We start from the raw sequence: 22,691 nt of genomic DNA, 5'->3' as shown, positions 1-22,691 counted from the left end.
TGAGAAAGTAGGGAAAACCTTAGAACACATAGGCACAGGAGAAAATTTCCTGAACAAAACACCAATGGCTCAAGCTCTAAGGTCAAAGATTAACAAATGGGACTTAATGAGATTGCAAAGTTTCTGTAAGGCTAAGGACATCGTCAAGAAAACAAAACGGCAACCAACAGAATGGGAAAAGATCTTTACCAACACCACATCAGATAGAGGCCTAATATCTAAGGTGTACAAGGAACTCAAAAAGCTCGACACCAGAGAATCAAATAACCCTATTAAAAAATGGGGTACAGAGCTAAACAAATCTTTTTCAGTTGAGGAACTCCGAATGGCCGAAAAACATCTGAGGAAGTGCTCGACATCCTTAGCCATCAGGGAAATGCAAATCAAAACAACGCTAAGATTCCACCTCACTCCAGTCAGATTGGCCAAGATCCAAAACACAGATGACAGCAGATGCTGGCGAGGCTGTGGAGAAATAGGAACACTTCTCCACTGTTGGTGGGGTTGCAAGCTAATACAACCACTCTGGAAATCGGTCTGGCGATACCTCAGAAAATTGGATATAGTACTACCTGAAGACCCAGCTATTCCACTTCTGGGCATATACCCCAGAGACACTTTAATACACAACAAAGATATATGCACCACAATGTTCATAGCGGCTCTATTTATAATAGCCAGAAGCTGGAAGGAACCCAGATGTCCTTCAAAAGACGAATGGATACAAAAATTGTGGTACATATACACAATGGAATACTACTCAGCCACCAGAAACAATGACTTAACCAAATTCTTAAGAAAATGGCTGCATCTAGAGAAGATCATCCTGAGTGAGATAACCCAGTCACAAAAGAACAGACATAATATGCAGTCACTGATAGTGGGATGCTAACCCCAGAGGCTTGCACTCCCCCAGAAACAACTCACAGACTGTATGAAGTCCAAGAAATAAAGAAAACAAAAAATATACATATATTCACAAAACAAGAAGACTTTGACTATTTCCATGTTGCGTTTTGTTTTGCATGTACTTTACGCTTATTGCAACTAGTACGTTTTCAATGCATACTGTCAAGCTTTTGAAAAAAATCAAGTACCGACTAAAAAACATATTCACATGGTTTTATGTAAAATTTATTTTAATGTCTGAAAAAACAGTACTGACAAAAATGTATAATTTTAAGCAAAAAATGTTTAAAATCTTTACATCTATCTTTGTTTTGAAAAATAAAATCGTTTAAAAAAAAAAAATACTCAAGAAAATCCTCGCAAACCGAATCCAAGAACACATCAAAACAATCATTCATCATGACCAAGTACGCTTCATCCCTGGGATGCAGGGATGGTTTAACATAAGGAAATCCATCAATGTAATCCACCATATAAACAAACTCAAAGACCAAAATCACATGGTCATATCACTAGATGCTGAGAAAGCATTTGACAAAATCCAACACCCCTTCATGTTAAAAGTCCTGGAAAGAACAGGAATCCAAGGCCCATACTTAAACATAATAAAAGCAATATACAGCAAACCAACAGCCAACATCAAACTTAATGGGGAGAAACTTGAAGCAATCCCACTAAAATCAGGGACTCGACAAGGCTGCCCACTCTCCCCCTACCTATTCAACATAGTACTGGAAGTCCTGCTGGAGCAATTAGACAGCAAAAGGAGATCAAGGTGATACAAATCGTAAAGGAAAAGATAAAAACATCACTCTTTGCCGATGACATGATAGTGTACTTGAGTGACCCCAAAAATTCCACCAGAGAACTCCTACAGCTGATAAACAACTTCGGCAAAGTGGCCGGATACAACATTAACTCAAACAAATGAGTAGCCTTCCTGTACTCAAAGGACAAACATGTGGAGAAAGAAATTAGGGAAAACGTACCCTTCACAATCGTTACAAAAACTATGAAAAACCTTGGTGTGACTCTAAATAAGCAAGTGAAGGACCTGAACAACAAGAACTTCAAACCTCTAAAGAAAGAAATTGAGGAGGATCTCAGAAAATGGAAAGATCTCCCATGCTCATGGATTGGAAAAATCAACATCTTAAAAATTGCCATCCTACCAAAAGCAATCTACAGATTCAATGCAATCCCCATCAAAATTCCAACCCAGTTCTTCATGGAATTGGAAAGATCAATGTGCAATTTCATATGGAATAACAAAAGACCTAGAATAGCGAAATCCATCCTCAACAACAAAAAAACATCTGCGGGAATCACTATCCCTGACCTCAAGCTATATTACAAGGCAATTGTGCTGAAAACTGCATGGTACTGGTACAGAAATAGGCAAGTGGATCAATGGAATAGAATAGAAGATCCAGAAATGAGCCCTCATGTATATGGTCACCTGATTTTTGACAAAGGAGCAGTAAACATTCAATGGAAAAAGGACAGCCTATTCAACAAATGGTGCTGGTCCAACTAGCACTCAACATGCAAAAGAATGAAAATAGACCCGTTCTTATCTCCTTGTACAAAGCTTAAGTGTAAGTGGATTAAAGATCTCCACATTAAACCAGATACACTGGAACTATTAGATGAGAAAGTAGGGAAAACCTTAGAACACATAGGCACAGGAGAAAATTTCCTGAACAAAACACCAATGGCTCAAGCTCTAAGGTCAAAGATTAACAAATGGGACTTAATGAGATTGCAAAGTTTCTGTAAGGCTAAGGACATCGTCAAGAAAACAAAACGGCAACCAACAGAATGGGAAAAGATCTTTACCAACACCACATCAGATAGAGGCCTAATATCCAAGGTGTACAAGGAACTCAAAAAGCTAGACACCAGAGAATCAAATAACCCTATTAAAAAAGGGGGTACAGAGCTAAACAAATCATTTTCAGTTGAGAAACACCGAATGGCCGAAAAACATCTGAGGAAGTGCTCGACTTCCTTAGCCATCAGGGAAATGCAAATCAAAACAACCCTAAGATTCCACCTCACACCAGTCAGATTAGCCAAGATCCAAAACTCAGATGACAGCAGATGCTGGCGAGGCTGTGGAGAAATAGGAACACTTCTCCATTGTTGGTGGGGTTGCAAGCTAATACAACCACTCTGGAAATCTGTCTGGCTATACCTCAGAAAATTGGATATAGTACTACCTGAAGACCCAGCTATTCCACTTCTGGGCATATACCCCAGAGACACTTTAATACACAACAAAGATATATGCACCACAATGTTCATAGCGGCTCTATTTATAATAGCCAGAAGCTGGAAGGAACCCAGATGTCCTTCAGAAGACGAATGGATACAAAAATTGTGGTACATATACACAATGGAATACTACTCAGCCACCAGAAACAATGACTTAACCAAATTCTTAAGAAAATGGCTGCATCTAGAGAAGATCATCCTGAGTGAGATAACCCAGTCACAAAAGAACAGACATAATATGCAGTCACTGATAGTGGGATGCTAACCCCAGAGGCTTGCACTCCCCCAGAAACAACTCACAGACTGTATGAAGTCCAAGAAATAAAGAAAACAAAAAAACTATACATATATTCACAAAACAAGAAGACTTTGACTATTTCCATGTTGCGTTTTGTTTTGCATGTACTTTACGCTTATAGCAACTAGTACGTTTTCAAGACTTGTTGAATTAACTAAATTGGATCTCTGAATATTCTTCCCTGAAAAACAAACAAAAAAAAAGTAAATTTCATTTTAAGTTACTTAAAATATTGCTTATTTTTAAGCAGCTAATTTAAATGGGTAATCAGGCAAAAAAAACAAAAGATCCAAAAATTGGCAAGATATATAAAATAAAAGAATGTAATTCTCCTTTCTAAAAGATAAATCTATCTAACACCACACCTCCAAAGGCTCAAGAATTATCAGGGCAGACAGAGGTGGAAAGGTTGCAATAAACAAAGGTAGTCTGTGACTAAAAGTAAATAGTACTTCTCAAATACATCAGGAAACTTGCATGTATGAATTCATGATGGTTGTGATAACACACAAAAGACACACATGCTCAAGGTGAACATATATCTTAGAATAGAGAAAGAAGTTAGGAGTGACATCTGTTTCTAGCTGAGGCATTATTGGCAATCAATAGCTGCTGGGAGAAGAATAATCAGTTTTCTTTAAAGATGTGGACCCTGGTAGTTGAATCATGTTATACTGAAAGACCACACATGCAAGATAATGGAAGTGCAAATTCAACTGGCTGGGTTAAAAAAATAGGACACAAATTTAAGTAAATGGGTAAGTAGATTGATCTGGTAAAACTTAGAGTGGTTAGTATGATCAAAATACATTACACAAATTCTCAAAAAAATAATAAAATGAGAAAATAATGAAAAAAATAACTCTATTAGGAATCAAGAGGTCTTAAAATTTATCCACCTCAAAATGCAGCTCATGTGCACATTTTTAGAGTATGACCCTAGTCTGATCACCTCACATCTGTATTTGGTAAATTACTCATAAGATTCAAGAGCTGTGATTGAAGGAGAAAGAAGTCACTAAAATGGTCCAAAAAGTGTGTGATTTTTTTCCTAAACTTCAAAGACTACTCCACTACTCCCCAGTGAACCTTGTTCTTCAATGGAGGAGGATCTTTCTTCAGAAGCCAATATTAAAATTAACTTGTCACACAATTAATAAACTCTTGCTAAACCATACACTGGGCTTTGTAAACATATTACAAGTGTCCAGAACAGGTTTGGTGAGTGACTGATGAACTTAACAATTGTCTCTCTAAAGATCTCCAAGAGATTAAGACCCAACAAAATGAATGATTTCCTTACTCTTGGGTGAATAAAGAATCAGAAATTAAGGCACAATGCCCAGAGGACAGGAGTAAGCAAGACAATGGATATTAGAGAGCTGTGTCATGACACTGTTCTCTAGCATAAAAGAGTATTCAAGAAGAGGAGGACATCTCTGTCTAAAGTTCCAGGATCCTAGACAAAACGTTCCACTGATCCCCATGATTTACTTTTGCACCTGATATTTAAGCTGGCTGTTAGGAAGTCAGTTCCCTCTGTGCTCAGATAATCCTGGAAGGAGCCTTGTAAGGAACTTCTCTTGATATCCACTCTTCCAGTCCAAGAAGGAGGTAATGACAGTGCTTAACTTTGGAAAATAGCAAAATATGGTTGACAAATCTATGCCCAAGGAAAAAGTTCACTGTTTGCATTGTGTGAGTATGTGATATGTTAGATATAGGCACAGTGCACTTTGTCTATTCAATATCTCTGTCAGCATACTTCATAATAACCCTTTTTGAAAGACATTATCATATATACCTGATATTAAAATAAGTTAAGATAAATGAATATTTGCTTATACAATTGTCTATTATCTCCCATATTCCAAGCCAGGGTCTCATTTTCAATGGCAACACTGACTTTATTGTACACAGATAGATGTTCTTGAGAGTTTGATTTTATAAGTACAATAGAGAGCATTAACTCGACTCCAGGGGCTTAACAAATACTATTTTTCTAATTCTCACAACAAATGACATGAGCAGGCCTGTCACTCTACATTTTCCAAAGGCAAAACCAACATATAAAAAGTTATAACTTATTTAACATACAGCACAAAGGCTGTCCTTGAATTTTGATGGTCTAGCTCTGGAACCTCAGCCTTTCCACACATGCTTTCCAGGTCAGTGAAGTTATGGAATGTGAAGACATACTTATTGTCTGAATTAGTGGGAAGTTAGCTAGTAAAAAATGTAAAATATTTGCTCTACTTTGCTTCTGGGACTTAGCTTTAAGAAAAAGAAAGTAACCATGAAAAAACACCCAGGATAATACATTATTGTCCAGAATTTCACAGAGCCTTAAAGTCTTACTTTTATGTCCCATGACCTAGGACTCAACACAAAGTGGCCAACACTAGAAGGAACATGTTAATTCACCACAATATGTTAGCAGAGGAAATTCTTTCATAGTTAAGCACTAACTGACAAAAATTGAGTTTAGTGAAAACTCTTTGCTAAACACACATCTAATTTTATTAATTTTATAAGCTTTTAAATTTTTCCTATTTTCCAGGAGACTATCTTAAACGTATCCTTGTGAAAGAACCCTGAGAGGGAGCTGCAAAAAACACTGCATGATGTTAATACAAAACTCACACATTCTACCTCAAAAGAGAGAAATAGTTTACTCCATATGAATGCTCATGACCTAGAAACACAAATGTAAATTGCCCAAAAAAACAAGTTACATGTTAAAAACTCTTACATGATATTTTATTTATTACACAATAATTTATAAATTTAGTCATTTATCAGACTCTTTGTGAATGTCAAAGTTAAAAGTATATCCCATTATATTACAAATTCTTGTGTCTGATAAAAATGGATCTGAGAAGTGAGAAAAGAGTCTTCAGAACAGAGGAATAGTAAATCCACTGATGAATTAATACTTGAACCATATCAAAACTACCAGCCTTTATGATCTGGGTACTTCTTCTCTTCTGATCCATCTTCTAAATGAGGTAAAATTTACTTATGACATAATAGAAATATTATATCTAAAGTTGAGATAACCAAGAACACAGGATAACCTGTGTAAAGGTATCAGTTGAGAAAAACATATACTTTGTCTAGCCAGCCATAGTCTTCTATTACATTGTATGTCTCTCCCTTGTCTACAGTTATCTCTACTGCATGAGATATTTTAGCTAGTGTTTAGTGTAGTTGAAATCATTTGCTTTAATTTAGTTCTAGTTTTTCTTCTGGAAATATTGATTCTATATTTATAAATTCATGAGGTGTGATTAGTCCTAATTCTAAGGAGATTTGCCATAATATCTAAGATATTATAATTATTACTAAAGATTGAAAATTTTAAGTGTCCCTTTATGTAATAACACATTATATTTTAATTTGTGGCTGTTTCAAACAAATTCAGATAACAATACAGTACTGCTTTGAAATAGTTGTTAACAATATTATCTTAGTCCACAAAGGAGGATATAAACAAAAATATGGAGCTGTAAATCAAGATGTCACAGACTTCTGTGGTTTAACCAAATCTTATTTCTTACTTTATAAGAGAAGGAAACTGTGCTACAATAGAAAGCACTTTTTACTATTGTTCATTTGCCCTTACTATTAAATATTACTATTAAATTTTTCATAACAATTAAAATAAATTCAATATGAAAGAATTTAATAACAATTAAAATTGCCTTCAAATTTTCAAAGCAACTAATATCTTTTAATCAGTAAATACAGTTATGGGCTCTCAAGTTATAAAATACAATAAAGATTGTCAATGAACATTTTGTACACTTTGTGTACCAAAGAATCAACTAATTCTGAGAGTATTTCTAACAGAATCTAAAGTTCCTCTGAGGTTGCAGAAGTCTGAATGTGTCATAGTGTTTCTCAGAATCTTGGTTCTATACTCTGTGACCTGAGTCTGGTCCCTGAGACCTAAACAGTGAAAGGAGAGAACCAACACCTGTAACATGTCCTCTCATCTTCACATGTGCACCATGGCATGTATGTACTCACACATGAACACATGCATGCACATGAGCATGTACACATAAGCAAACACATATATACACATGCATGAACTAAATACATAAAGATATAAGTGTAACTTTGGAAACAAAATTAGCATATTTTTATTAGTTAGAAGCATGCCAAAGGAAATTTAAATATATAATTTTAAATCTGAATAATAATGGATTTAAGAACTATAAAAATAGAATCAATAGAAGTGTTGTAAGAGGGGCTTTGACTTTGGATACTTGTATCACTCAGCTGTTAACACTGAAGATAAATATCACTCAGATTTTCTGAAGTTTATGTGGATATGGCATGAAGATGCTGGGAACAAGTTTAAGGAAAGAAATACAAACGTAGAAATTTTTTCTCCTGAACTTTGGGTGATTGGAAGTGGTTATATGTATCTTATAGGATTGTTTTCCTGTTTATGGAAGGAAGTCTTTGTTGTAGAGTATTTTCCAATCAGTGAACTCACCTTCTGTTAATTCTTGTTTATGTAGTTATCTGTCTCCCAGGAACTCACAGTGGATATTATGCAACCAATTCTGAACTTTAAATTATGATTTAAGGCCTCTTATAAAAGTGCATGTCTCCCCTTAATAGCAATGCTAAGTCCTTTATCCCAGTACTTTATTTCTTATGAAACACCAAGAAGTTGCTTTCTGAGGAAATACCAACATTTACAAAACAAACAAATCTTTGAATCAGGAAAATTATGGGAAAGATTTTGGCTAAAGAAGCATAGAGTTAGTCAGTTTTTAAAAGTAGCATCATTTATGCATTTAACTCTTAATTTAGAGATTTAGAAAGGTAGTTCAGAAAGACCTCTGATGATCAGAGGCATGCTGAAATCTTGTACAATATGCAAAATTTTACAAATGTATTTAAATATTTAGAGTTTTTATTATTTACAATTCTATACATGTATTTAATGTACTTTATTCACACACAAATCTCCATCTTCTTTTATCCCCTTTCTTTCTCATTAACCTTGTTCTTATCAATTCCTGCTACTCCCATATCTTTTTGATGTATGGTCATTTGTGTTTCAATAGCACCACCAATGTGGGGAAGTGTTTGGAACTATTGATTGAAACATTAGCTCCAACACATGACACAGTGACTTCTCCTCCCTCAGCATTCCTCAGCTGGTAAAGACTGCGCTGGGAGGAGCTGGAACTCAAGAGTTCCTAGACCAACCTAATCATGTGCAAACTCTAGTAGGCAATCCCAGAGCTGGGAGTCCTTAAATATGAGGCAGCCATGTCCTTCCTAGAGATTTCATTTCACTGTGCTCCTCATTACTGTGTGGATCTTACATTCCATGTTACCACTCTTTTGTAAGGTTCTGGAGCTTTAAAATGTGATACATGTGTTAATATTGCAGTGTATACATTTTTTAGGTCTGACCAAGATAATATAAAGCCCTTCCATAACCAGTATTTTATCCAATTTGGTCCCAAATATTACAACTAACCACGTGTATTTTAGGAAGAATTGGCTAGGAAATGGATGCCAAGAAGAGAAACATCACAAATACCCAGTTGTTTATCTCCTCTCTATCTGTGCTACAATGTAGAAAATTTACTCATTACTGTTGATGTTTAATAGGCAACTGTTTTCAAATTATTTTTGTTTAAAATCAATCATCAGCTTGGTAATAGATTTAAATCAGAGAGTTGAAAAGGCTTCTTAGTGAGATCATCATTACAATACTCTGAGATCTAAAGCTCCTGTCAAACAGCAACTATATTGAAAAACCCACTTTTTCTATGATCCCTTCAATTCCTGTAGCCAGTATGATGATGTAGGAGTGAGCCCACCATAGTTGCTGTGGTCAGTGGCTGTTCTTGGTGGCTCCCAGCACAGAAAAGTATTTTAAGTGATAACAGAGCTGCGTATTTATTAAACAGTCACTGGATGTTACACACATAATAAATAATAAATTGATAAAACAACAATTAGTATGATACATTTTAATTATGCACGATGTATTAAGTATGAATATATTTTAGAGAATATTCATGCTTTCATCCAGAAGGTAAGGGAAAACAAATAAGGAAAAAGAATACAATCAAAAATTTTAAAGTTCTGAAAATAAAACATATAGTAAGTTTAACACAGAAATGTTACAGTTCTTTATATGCAATGTTTAAGTGTTCTGCCTAGCTTTTTTATTGAAAATAAATTCTTTAATCATACAATACATCCTGTCTACAACTTCTCCTCCCCTCTCTCCACTCTTTCCAGTACATCCACACACTTTTCCCTCTCTGCCAAATCTTCTATTTCTCTTCAGAATGCAGCAGGGTTTTAAGAAACTACAGACAAACAGGACAAAAAAAGATACAATAGGAAATAGGTTTCATATCAATACTAGACAAGGCAACTCAATAGAAGAAAAAGAGTCTCAAAAGTAGGCATTAAAGAAAAGTAGGCATAAGAGTCAGTGACACACCTGCTCCCACTGTTAGGAGTCCAACAGAAACACCAAGCTAACCACCATAATATATATGCAGAGGACATGGTGCAGGTCCTGTGACTACAGTTTGTCTCTCCGTTATTCCACGTGGGCCCTGCCAAGTTGATTTATTGAGCCATGTTATCCTAGTGTCCTCCATCCACTCTGACTCTGACAATCTATCCTCCATGCCTGCTGGGTTCCCTGAGTTTCAAGGGAAGATGCCCAATGGAGGTCTCCAATCTAGACTCTTTTTTTCACAATGTCTGGCCATCTCTAAACCCACTACTATCTGCTGCTGGAGTGGATGTCTCTGATTACAACTGGCCATGTTACCAATCTATGAGTATAGCAGAATACTAATAGGAATTATTTTATTGGTTGATTGATTGATTGGTTAATTGGTTATCTGCCAGTCATGTTTGGTTCCATCATAGGTGTCTGCACTATTCACTCTCCAGTTCCTGGCTATCCAGGCAGTGTAGGGAATTTACTTCCTCTCATGCATGGGGCTCAAGTTTAACCAAACATTGACAGGAAACTCTATAGGTTCTGTGCCAACATTACTCCAGCACATCTTGCAGGCAGGACAGATTATAGGTCAAGTGTTTTGTGGCTGGGTTAGTGGGTTGATGTGCAGGTATTTCTTCATATTTTCAGTGAGCTGTGTGGATACTGTTCTCTGCAATGGCACTTTGCTCTCAGTTTTCTGGGAATGACCTTATGTCCTAGCATCAGCTTAAGTTGTTTAGGAATTTTTAAAGGATGACCTTAGCCAACAACTTAACTAAATACAACCTAGTCCCACCACTGGAAGCCTTATCAAGACACAAAAGATGCTCATTTCAGGCTACATATCCTCCATAACTAGAATTGCTCACTAGGTTCTTCTTCATAGATTCCAGAAAGTTTCCATTACACTAGGATTATACACAGACACACAGACAGGCACATAGAAACACAAACACACACACACACACACACACACACACACACACACACACACACACCAGAGAGAGAGGGGGAGAGAGAACGAACGCCACAATGACCTCGTCTCTCCCTTCACTTTCTCTCCATCCTTTCCTCTCACCAGATTTCTCCTGCTCACATCCCCACCGACCATCAGTCTACCTACAATACCTATTCTATTTCTCATTCCCATTGAGATCCATTCATCCTCGATAGAGACCTCCTCTTTACCTAACCTCTCTCTGTCTGTGTATTTTAACTTGATTATCATTACTAAACAGTTAATATCCCATCATAAATGAAGGCATGCTGTATTTGTCTTTCTGGGTCTGAGATACCTCACTCAGGATAATTGTTTCTCTAGTTCCATCCATTTGTCTGAAAACTTCATGATGACATTTTTAACAGTAGGTTGCCCAAAATAGGCAAGTTATACTTTAAAATTTTTATTTTTTTTAAACAATTTTATTTTTCAAAACAAAGATAGATGTAAAGATTTTAAACATTTTTTGCTTAAAATTATACATTTTTGTCAGTACTGTTTTTTCAGACATTAAAATAAATTTTACATAAAACCATGTGAATATGTTTTTTAGTCGGTACTTGATTTTTTTCAAGGGCTTGACAGTATGCATTGAAAACGTACTAGTTGCAATAAGCGTAAAGTACATGCAAAACAAAACGCAACATGGAAATAGTCAAAGTCTTCTTGTTTTGTGAATATATGTATAGTTTTTTTGTTTTCTTTATTTCTTGGACTTCATACAGTCTGTGAGTTGTTTCTGGGGGAGTGCAAGCCTCTGGGGTTAGAATCTCACTATCAGTGACTGCATATTATGTCTGTTCTTTTGTGATTGGGTTATCTCACTCAGGATGATCTTCTCTAGATGCAGCCATTTTCTTAAGAATTTGGTTAAGTCATTGTTTCTGGTGGCTGAGTAGTATTCCATTGTGTATATGTACCACAATTTTTGTATCCATTCGTCTTCTGAAGGACATCTGGGTTCCTTCCAGCTTCTGGCTATTATAAATAGAGCCGCTATGAACATTGTGGTGCATATATCTTTGTTGTGTATTAAAGTGTCTCTGGGGTATATGCCCAGAAGTGGAATAGCTGGGTCTTCAGGTAGTACTATATCCAATTTTCTGAGGTATCGCCAGACCGATTTCCAGAGTGGTTGTATTAGCTTGCAACCCCACCAACAGTGGAGAAGTGTTCCTATTTCTCCGCAGCCTCGCCAGCATCTGCTGTCAGCTGAGTTTTGGATCTTGGCCAATCTGACTGGTGTGAGGTGGAATCTAAGGGTTGTTTTGATTTGCATTTCCCTGATGGCTAAGGATGTCGAGCACTTCCTCAGATGTTTTTCGGCCATTCGGAGTTCCTCAACTGAAAAAGATTTGTTTAGCTCTGTACCCCATTTTTTAATAGGGTTATTTGATTCTCTGGTGTCGAGCTTTTTGAGTTCCTTGTACACCTTAGATATTAGGCCTCTATCTGATGTGGTGTTGGTAAAGATCTTTTCCCATTCTGTTGGTTGCCGTTTTGTTTTCTTGACGATGTCCTTAGCCTTACAGAAACTTTGCAATCTCATTAAGTCCCATTTGTTAATCTTTGACCTTAGAGCTTGAGCCATTGGTGTTTTGTTTAGGAAATTTTCTCCTGTGCCTATGTGTTCTAAGGTTTTCCCTACTTTCTCATCTAATAATTCCAGTGTATCAGGTTTAATGTGGAGATCTTTAATCCACTTACACTTGAGCTTTGTACAAGGAGATAACTGTAATTTTATATGATTGGAAGTGGTTATTTGTACTTTATGGAATAGTTTGCCTGTATATTGGAAGGAGTCTTTGTTGTTGAGTATTTTTCAATCAGTGGAAACTCAGGAAGCCAATTCTAAATTTTAAATTATTTTTTAAGGCCTCTTATAAATGTGTATGTCTTCCTACAATAGCAATGTTAAGTCCTTTATTTCAGTACTTTATTTTTATGAAGCATTAAATAGTTACTTTCTGAAGAAATATCCAGTGTTTTCCAAAAGGGACAGATCTTTGAATCAGACAAATTATGAGAATGGTTTTCGCTAAGAAAGCATAGCTTTAGTCAGTTTTTGAAAGTAGCAACATTTATGAACTATTAATTTAGAAATTCAGAAAGGTAGATCAGAAAAATCTCTGATTATCAGATATACACTGAAATTATGTAGATTATGTGTAATTTTACAAATATATTGAAATATTTAGAGTTTTTATTATTTACAATTACATACACACACATAGCACTCTGTTCACACTCAACTCTCCACCTTCTCTTATCACCTTTCTTTCTCAACAAATTTCTTCTTCTCAGCTAATTCTCCTGCCACTCCTGTATCTTTTTTGCTCCATGGCCAACTGGGTTTAAGCAGGGCCACCAATGTGGGGCTGTGCTTGGAGCTATTGATTGGAACATTATCTCCAACACTAAACACAATGACTTCTCCCTCAGCATTCATCAACAGGTAACAACTGCCCTTAGAGAGGCAGGAACTCAAGAGTTACTTCTTATATGTGACTGCATTTTGTTCAGCCTAGTCATGTGCAAGCTCTCGTAGGCAATCCCAGAGCTGCAAGTTCATGAATATGAGGCAGAGATGTCTTTTCCAGAGGATAGCATTTCACTGTCCTCCTCATCACTATGTGGCTCTTACATTCCATTTTACCCCCTTTTGTAAGGTTCTGGAGCTTTGAAAAATGTGATACATGTTTTAATATTTTAGTGTGTACATTTTCTTAGGCTTGACTAAGATAAAATAAAGTCCTTTTGTAACCAGTATTTTCTCCAGTTTAGTCTCAAATATTGCAATTAACCATCTGCATTTTAGCAAGAACTGGCAATGATCTGGTGCAGTAAGGACAGACATCACAAACACAAAAGACACAGCTGTTCATCTCCTCTCTGTCTGTGCAACAGAGTAGAAAATGCATTCATTGCTGTTGAAGTTTAAAATGTAGCTGTTTTCAAATAATTTCTGTTCAATGTCAACCAATCATCAACTTGATAACAAACTTGAATCAAAAAGTCAAATAGGCTTCTCAATGGGATGTTCACTAGAATACTCTAAGATCTACCGCTCCTGTCAAACAGCCGCTACAGTAATAACAGAGCTGTTTAAGTATTAAACACTTCTACATGTTATGCTCATAATAAATGATAAATTGACAAAGTAGTGTATGATAAGAGGAGATAAAAAAGAAGAATAAAACATTCAAAACTTTAGATTCTTAGAAATAAAACAAATAGTAAGTTATAAACATAGAAATGTTAGAGATCTTTGTATACAATGTTCAAATGTTCTGGCTAGATTTTTATTTTTTAATTGAAAATAGGTTTTTCTCTCAGGATACAATATATCCTGACCACAATTTCCCCTTCTTCTACTTGTCCCAGACCCACACACAAACACACTCCATCTTCTTTATGAAATCTACTATTTCTAATTTTCTCTCCAGAAAACAGCAAGCTTTCAAGAGACAACAGCCAAACAGGACAAAACAAATACAATAAGACAAGGCAAAGGCCTCATATCAAAGCTGGGAAAGGCAACTCAATAGAAAAAAGGAGTCCCAAGAGTAGGCAAAAGAGATAGAGACACACCTGATTCCACTGGTAGGAGTCCCACAAGAACACCAAGCTAACCATAACATATAAGCCAAGGACATAGTGCTGGTCCTGTGGTTACAGTTTAAATCTCTATTATCCCAAGTGAACCCTGCAAAGTTGATTCATTGTCATGTTCTTCTGGTGTCCTCCATCCACCCTGACTCTGAAAATCTATCCTCCTTGCCTACTGTGTTCTCTGAGCTCCAAGGGAAGAGACCCAGTGAAGACCTCTAATCTGGACTCTTTCTGCACAATGTCTGGCTATCTCTAAACTCACACATATCTGCTGCTGGAGGAAGTCTTTCTGATTACAACTGGCCATGGCACCAATCTATGAGTATAGCAGAATACTAATAGGAGTCATTTCATTGATTGTTGATTGATTGATTGATTGATTGATTGATTGATTATCTTCCACTCATGTTTGGTTCCAACATAGGTGTCTAGACTATTCAGTCTCCAGTTCCTGGCTATCCAGGCAGTGTAGGGCATTGGCTTCTTCTCATAGCATAGGGCTCAAGTTAAACCAAACATTGATTGACCACTCCCATAATTTCTCAGCACACTTGCAGCAGGACAGATTGTAGGTCAAGTGTTTTGTGGCTGGATTTGGTATGCAGGCTTCACTTTCCATACTACATGGTATCTTCTCACTCCAAAAATACTAGAACGTTGGAGTGAATGCTACATGCAGGCACCACCCACCCTCTTTACCTTCAGTGAGTTGGGTGGATATTGTGCTCTGCAATGGCACCTCAGTGTCAATTTTTACGAAGCAACTAGCATCATTTGAGATGTTTAGGGATTTTCACTGGAGCACACTCAGCCAACAACTCAACCAAATACAACCTAGTCCCACCCCTGGAAACCTTGTTAAGCTACAAAACATGTCCAGTTCAGTCTCTATATCCTCCATAACTTTAATTGCTCACTAGGATCTTCTTCACAGATTCCAGAAAGTTTCCATTACTCTAGCTTTCCACAGACACACACACACACACACACACACACACACACACACACACACACACACACACACAAAGAGAGATATGGAGAGAGAGAGCTGTGTCTACCCTCATTCTGTATCTATCCCTTTCTCCCATCTGATCCCTCCAGCACACATCCCCACCTACCCTCAATTAACCCACAAAATCTTTCTACTTCTTTTTCCCAGGAAGATCCATGCATCTTTCCTAGAGCCCTCCCATTTACCTAACCTGTCTCAGTCTGTGGACTATATTTTGATTATCATTTCCTTAATAATTAATATCTACTCATAAATTAAAGCATGCTATACTTGTCTTTTTGGGTCTGGGTTTCCACACTCAGGATCATATTTTCAAGTTCCATCCACTTGACTGCAAATTTCATGATGTCATTTTACTCCACAGCTGAGTAATATTTCTTTGTGAAGTATGCCCCATTTTCTCTATCTACTCTTCAGTGGGAGTTTATCTAGATTATTTGCAGTTTCTGAATAATATGAATAAATTTACAATGAACATATTTAAGTAAGTGTCCTTTTCCTAGGATTCAGCATTCTTTTGATATATGCCCAGGAGTGGTATAAATAAATCTTGAATAGATTGATTTCCAATTTTCTAAGGAAACAACATATTGATTTCTATAATGGCTGTACATGTTTACACTGCTACAAACAATGGAGAGGTACTCCCCTTGCTCCACAATCTTGTCACATGATCTGTCACCTGTGCCACTGATATTAGCCATTCTAACAACTGTAAGATAGAATCTCAAGATAGTTCAGATTTGCATTTGGATGGTGGCTAAAGACAGTGAACATTTCTTAGTGTTTCCAAGACATTTTTGATTGCTCTATCAATAATTCTGTTTATATTTGGCTAACCTTAATTGCCACCTTGATGAGAATCACCTGGAAAGTGAGTTTCAGTGAGGTGTTATCTATGTCCAGTGTGTAGGTTACTATCTTCATTATGCCACTGTGGATGGTTCCACTCCATAGTTAAGGGATTCTGGACTGTGTACAAGTGAAGAAAGTGAGCTGAATGCTGACATCAATGCACTTTTCTCAATTTTATCGGATATTCTCTGAATTTACATTGCAAATACTATACCCTTCACCCTACCTCCATTCCCCTCTCTCCTCCACCTCAATTTGCTTCCATGAAGGTGCTGCCTCTCCCAATTATCCTCTCCACCTCAGTGCCTTGGCTGGTTGATAATGTTGTTCTTCCAATGAGGATGCAAGCCTTTCAGTTCTTTTCCTAGTACCATCATTGGGGTCCCTGTGCTCAGTGTGATAGTTAGCTGTATCCTCATCTGTATCTATATGATTCTGGCAGAGCCTTTGAGGAGATATCCGTATCTGGTTCCTGACAGTTAACACTTCTTGGCATCAGCAATAGTGCTTGGGTTTGGTGGGTGTATATGGGGTGGTTGTCCAGATGAGGCAGTCTCAGTAGATCTTTTTTTTCAATCCCTGCTCATCTATTTGATCTTGTATTTCTTCCCCTGAGTGTTTTATTCTCCCTTCTAAGATGGACTGAGGCATCCACATCCTGGTCTTCCTTCTTTTTGAGCTTCATAAGTTCTGTGGGTAATTTTTTGGGTATTCTGAGCTTTGGGGACTAGTATCCGCTTATAAGTGAGTACATATCATGAGTGCTCTTTTGTGACTGGGTAACATCACTCAGGACATCAATGCGTTTATGACATTATTATGACTGTGGATGTCATAGGACCAGCAAACTCAAGTATCTGGTACTCTGACATTTCCACTGTGATCAACTATAACTTCCAACTATGAGGCTGCTTTTCTCAGGGTAATTTGTCAGAACAACAAAAATGAAATAGAGCCAGAAAGTCTTATGAGGTACTGAGCTAGACACACACATATGCACACGCACACACACACAGAGAGAAAGAGAGAGAGAGAGAGAGAGAGAGAGAGAGAGAGAGACATACACACATAGACACACACAGAGAGACACACACAGACACACACACACTCACACACACACACAGAGAGAGAGACAAACACACACACACTCACACACTCACACATACACACTCACACACACACAATAATTGTAGATTAGGTGAGATTTCAAGGCAAAAAAAAAACTTCAGCAAAAGTCTAAGCAGGAATGAAATAGGAATTTTCTAGAGAAAGAAGTCATGTGGAACTGAAACAAATGGGAAATGTGGTGGGAAACCAGAAAAATAGAAGTGGGAAGATAATAAGCATAAGAAAAGGCCAGATTGTTTAGCAGTTCATGCACAGTATGTTGGCGCTTAGATTTTACACTAGGGTAGAAAAGTTACTAAATCCAAAGAAATTATGTTCTCTGATCAAATTATGAAAAGTCAATACAGTTACAACATGACTGTGAATGAACAATCAAAGGGATCTTTCAGAAAGATTTTCTAACAGTGCAGAGATACGATATGGGAGGCTTGAACCTGAGGTGCACAGAGTGGATTAGGAGACAGAACAGCCAAGGAATCAAGGGACAGATTGGAAACAGAGCCTGTGAGAGTAACATCTATGTTGTTGTATATGAACTTCAGAGAAATAGAATAGATAAGACATTGCAAAGGAGAGAAAAATCACCTTCAAATATTTACTCAGTTATCTTTACTTTCAAAAATATATAGTCCAAATAGATATTGGTCTATAATTGAAAATTTTTAAAAATTGATATAAACAAAACCACACAGCCCCCATTAGGCAATAAATTATTTGAGTTTTTTAAGTTATCATTTCTCTAAAGTTAACCACAAATATTGTTACTTGATGATTTTTGTGTGTGAGTGTTATCTTAGCTTTTGTGAATAAATAGCTTGAATTGGTTATTTAAAATATTGCTAATGTCTTGTTGCCACATACCACCAAAGACTGTATGAAAAATTCTAGGATTCATTCTTGAAACAGATACAAAAGGCAAGAAAACTTAGAGTATCAAAAAAAGTCAAAAAATTAAAAGTTAAAAGCTAAGCCATCTTGAAAGTGAACAACCGTAAGATGAATGTATAGCCTATTGAAGAGGTGCTTGCAAGAAGCACATTTGCAAGAATTCAAAGAGTCCTCAAGAATTTGACTCTGGTATGGGAGCCACCTTTCCAGTTAACCACTGTTGTGTTTTTAGCAGTTAGAACATGTTTTGGAAACATGCCTGGCAGTAACTTCAAAATTACCCCCATCAATATTCATTTAATATCTTCTTTCTTATGGGTGATACCTAGAAGAATATTTTAATTTCATTTTTAAAATTTGGCACTTTTTAGTCAGCCATTCTGGCAGTGGTAAATGTTACTTCTATGCAACAGAGTCTTGAATTTTTTCCCAGTATATTTTTTTCCCAATTAGGGGCCTGTCTTTGATGGCGAACAACAATATCGTTTAATTCCTCTAAGGCTTCTCCTTTGTGAATGATTACAGAAGCAATTATCTTGGTTGAAGCCGCTTGTTTAGACTGGTTGTTAGTTAAATCATGTGATTCTGGTTCCTTCTACTTTGAATGATGCTCATGTGTGTGTGTGTGTGTGTGTGTGTGTGTGTGTGTGTGTGTGTGTGTGTGTTCTTTACTTTTTCTATTTCTATGGGTATTTCAGTTGAGGTGAGAAAATCTCCATTTCAAAATAGTTTGAGGTTAAACTAACCTAACACCACATAACTATCCCTATAACTTCTACTTTATTTTATGCTGTTTGTTAATTCCATATAATGACAATCAATGAAGCTGTCTGAATAGATCTGATACCTTTATCTTCTGTAATGTACCTACATGGCAGCATACCCTATGTATCAATATCTAGGATTTGGGATTTTGGGCTTTTTGTGGTTATTTGTTTGGTTACTTGTGTTTATTTTTGTTTTTTGAAGTGGGGGTGTGGTTGTTTTATTTTGTTTTGTTTTGTTTGTCTGGTTGGTTGGCTGTTTGGGGTTTTGGTTTTTGTTCTTTCTCTGTGTAACAGCCCTGGCTGTCCTGGAATTCACTCTGTAGATCAGGCTGGCCTCGAACTCAGAGATCCATCTGCTTCTGCCTACTGAGTGTTGGGATTAAACTTGTGTTCCACCACAAAAAAAAAAAAAAAAAAAAAAAAAAAAAAAAAAAAAAAAGAAAAGAAAAGAAAAGAAAAGAAAACTTAGGGTAAATTTTTCTTTTAAAATAACAAATATCCTGAATGATAATTTTAATATTTTTAAATGAGATATTTGTGAAATTTGAATATAGTTCTTTTTCATGAGAAGTAAATACTCTGCCATTTGAAACCGGAATCTGAGGCCATGGGAAGATGAGTATAGATCTCGGCAAACACATAAAAGGCAGTGTGCTACCTGCAGACATCCCTTCCCTTCTGCCCCATCCAATCACAGGTAACCCATACAGTAATACAAACTGAGTGAGGACTTAGAATCTTGGTTGTCCTGTTTGAATAATGTAAGTTTTCTTGACACAAAATTGAGTGCTGTTTTTGTCTTCTAGTTTGGGGGTTGAGGAAGGGCACTTTATTTATTCATTTTTAGTGGTAACTATCAATCTCCTCAGCATCTCACATGATGGTCAAATGCTCTACCACTGAGCCTCATCACAGCTACCACTGAGCTGCATCCCAGCCCAAACTAACATTGTTTTGAGAGAGGAGTGCAGCTCCCCATGAACGCATATCAACGTCATCAAATTCTTGATATTAAATTTAGCTTTGCTTATGTCTTTAAGTTCTAGTGATTCATAAACTGCTACTAGAAATTCTGGTGGATTTTTACATGAATTTGCTACTTAAAACAAAGACTCAATAGAGCACCCTGAAATAAAATTATTCTCCAATAATATTTTAGGTTACACTAAAATTTCATTTCTGATTTTAGCAGTCTTAAGGATCAAGTCATAAGTTAATAAATGATAGGTATGTGTTCTCCAATTGAACTACAATGGTACCCCAAAACATTCACATTTTTCCAGCTAAGAGTCATCCAGTAACTAGTCTAAGAACAAATGTACCAGGTGACTAGCAAATACTAATGAAATATTCTTAATCATTTTTTTCCTTTTCCTTTCATTTGTTCCATACTGGAAATGTTTGTTTGAAACAGAATCTCCTGTAGTCCTAACTAACATCAAATTTAGTAAATCATTAATAATGGCCTTGAACTCCTAACACTTCGACTTCAAACTTTCAAGTTCTGGGCTTACAGGTGTGTACAACCCTTGGCAGTTTCTATTCATTTTCTTTAACTAGGAGATATTTCTGACTATGAGTCATGCTATTTTTCCATCATGGTCAAAATAACATTTCTTGATATACCAATTACATCAATCAATGCTTACAAAGGTGGGTGGTGAAGAAATAGTCACTCTAGTCTATTTATACCAATGGAATACAAAAAGAGGAGTGGCTGGTTATGCAGAATCTAATAAGGGCTTTAACTTTTCCATTCATTGTTAAATATCCAGTGGTTGGAAAAAAACCTGGCAAACTCTAAAACTCAAATAAATATTGAAAAGATGACTAGCAAACTACTCTGTTTCCTGTCTGGGAAAAAATTAAAGTCCCTCAACTATTCCTAGAATATTAAACAATTTCTAGTGCTTTCACAGGTCACAGACAGATGACAACCTTCAGCAGCTCCATCAACACCAGCACCATCACTGGCTTCATTCTCTTGGGTTTCCCTTACCCCAGAGAGGGGCAGATCCTCCTCTTTGTCCTCTTCTTCATTGTCTACCTACTCATCCTCATGGGCAACGCTTTTATCATTTGTGCTGTATACTGTGATCAGAGACTCCACACACCCATGTACCTCCTGCTGGCCAACTTCTCCTTCCTGGAGATCTGGTATGTCACCTCCACAGTCCCCAACATGTTGGCCAACTTCCTCTCTGACAGCAAGGTCATCTCTTTCTCTGGATGCTTCCTGCAGTTCTATTTCTTCTTCTCCTTTGGTTCTACAGAATGCTTTTTCCTGGCAGTCATGGCATTTGATCGCTACCTTGCCATCTGCCGGCCACTACATTACCCTGCTCTCATGACTGGGCGCCTCTGCAACATCCTTGTGATCAGTTGCTGGGTGCTTGGTTTCCTCTGGTTCCCTGTTCCCATCATCATCATCTCCCAGATGTCCTTCTGTGGGAGAATTATAGATCACTTTGTGTGTGACCCAGGCCCTCTTTTGGCCCTTGCCTGCTCCAGAGCCCCATTGATGGAGTTTTTCTGGACAATTATTATGTCTCTGCTCCTGGTTACTCCTTTCATCTTCATCATGGGATCTTATATATTGGTCCTGAGAACTGTGCTCAGAGTTCCTTCCAGAGATGGACAAAAAAAGGCCTTCTCCACTTGTGGATCTCATGTGACTGTGGTTTCTCTTTTCTATGGCTCAGTGATGATTATGTATATGAGCCCAACATCTGAACATGAAGCCGGGATGCAGAAGCTTGTGACTCTGTTTTATTCTGTGGGTACTCCACTTCTTAATCCTGTAATATACAGTCTGAGGAACAAAGATATGAAAAATGCCCTGCAGAAAATTTTAAAAACATAAAACTTTTTAATTTAAGTAAACAAATTACATTTAAGTGTGTGTATGTCAGTATATTTAATTCATTATATATTCAAATATATGTATATATGAATATTTTTGTGTCATTTACAGCAACATGAATAATATGAAACAACATTGTGTGAAGTAAAATATGTCAGTTATGGGAAGTAAAATTCTGCATGTTCTCACGTATGTCTAGAAAGATTTTCAAAATGAATAGAATGTTCTACAGAGACTATTGAAGTATAAGAAGAAGCTACATGGTTAGTGTTTGCAACTTCTGCATTTGGATACTTAGTCAAGATCTGTGTTGAAAATTTAATAAGGTAAACATGTCTGTCTAACATTAATTCTGTTTCAACCAAAAGGACTGAATTTTTTGTGTTCTCAAAATAAAAATGTGATAAACATTTGAAATACTATTAATGACAATTATGTTGAAGTTATATGCACTGTGCTCTCATACTGGATGTCATCTTTGCTTCAAACACACATGCAAGTATTAAATAAAGTTAAATTTAAAATAAAACTATAGGAAAACCTGGTGAGTAGAAGATCTAGGCAGCCAGGGAGCAGA

At 36.7% G+C, this 22,691-nt stretch overlaps 1 protein-coding gene across 1 annotated transcript; it reads left to right on the top strand.

Annotated features, from left to right (window-relative positions):
- Nucleotides 1-21,181: 21,181 nt before the first annotated feature.
- Nucleotides 21,182-22,114, top strand: LOC308428228 (olfactory receptor 11G2-like; the record flags this gene model as incomplete). The annotated part of the gene is made up of 1 exon (XM_080926638.1): nt 21,182-22,114. The coding sequence occupies one exon, from the start codon at nt 21,182-21,184 to the stop codon at nt 22,112-22,114; it is 933 nt and encodes a 310-aa protein (XP_080782764.1).
- Nucleotides 22,115-22,691: the final 577 nt, after the last annotated feature.

Source organism: Micromys minutus (assembly GCF_963924665.1).
Source record: "Micromys minutus genome assembly, chromosome: 12".
Taxonomy (NCBI): Eukaryota; Metazoa; Chordata; class Mammalia; order Rodentia; family Muridae; genus Micromys; species Micromys minutus.
Note: the sequence above shows the minus strand (reverse complement) of the source record. Positions and strands in the feature narration are given on the sequence as shown.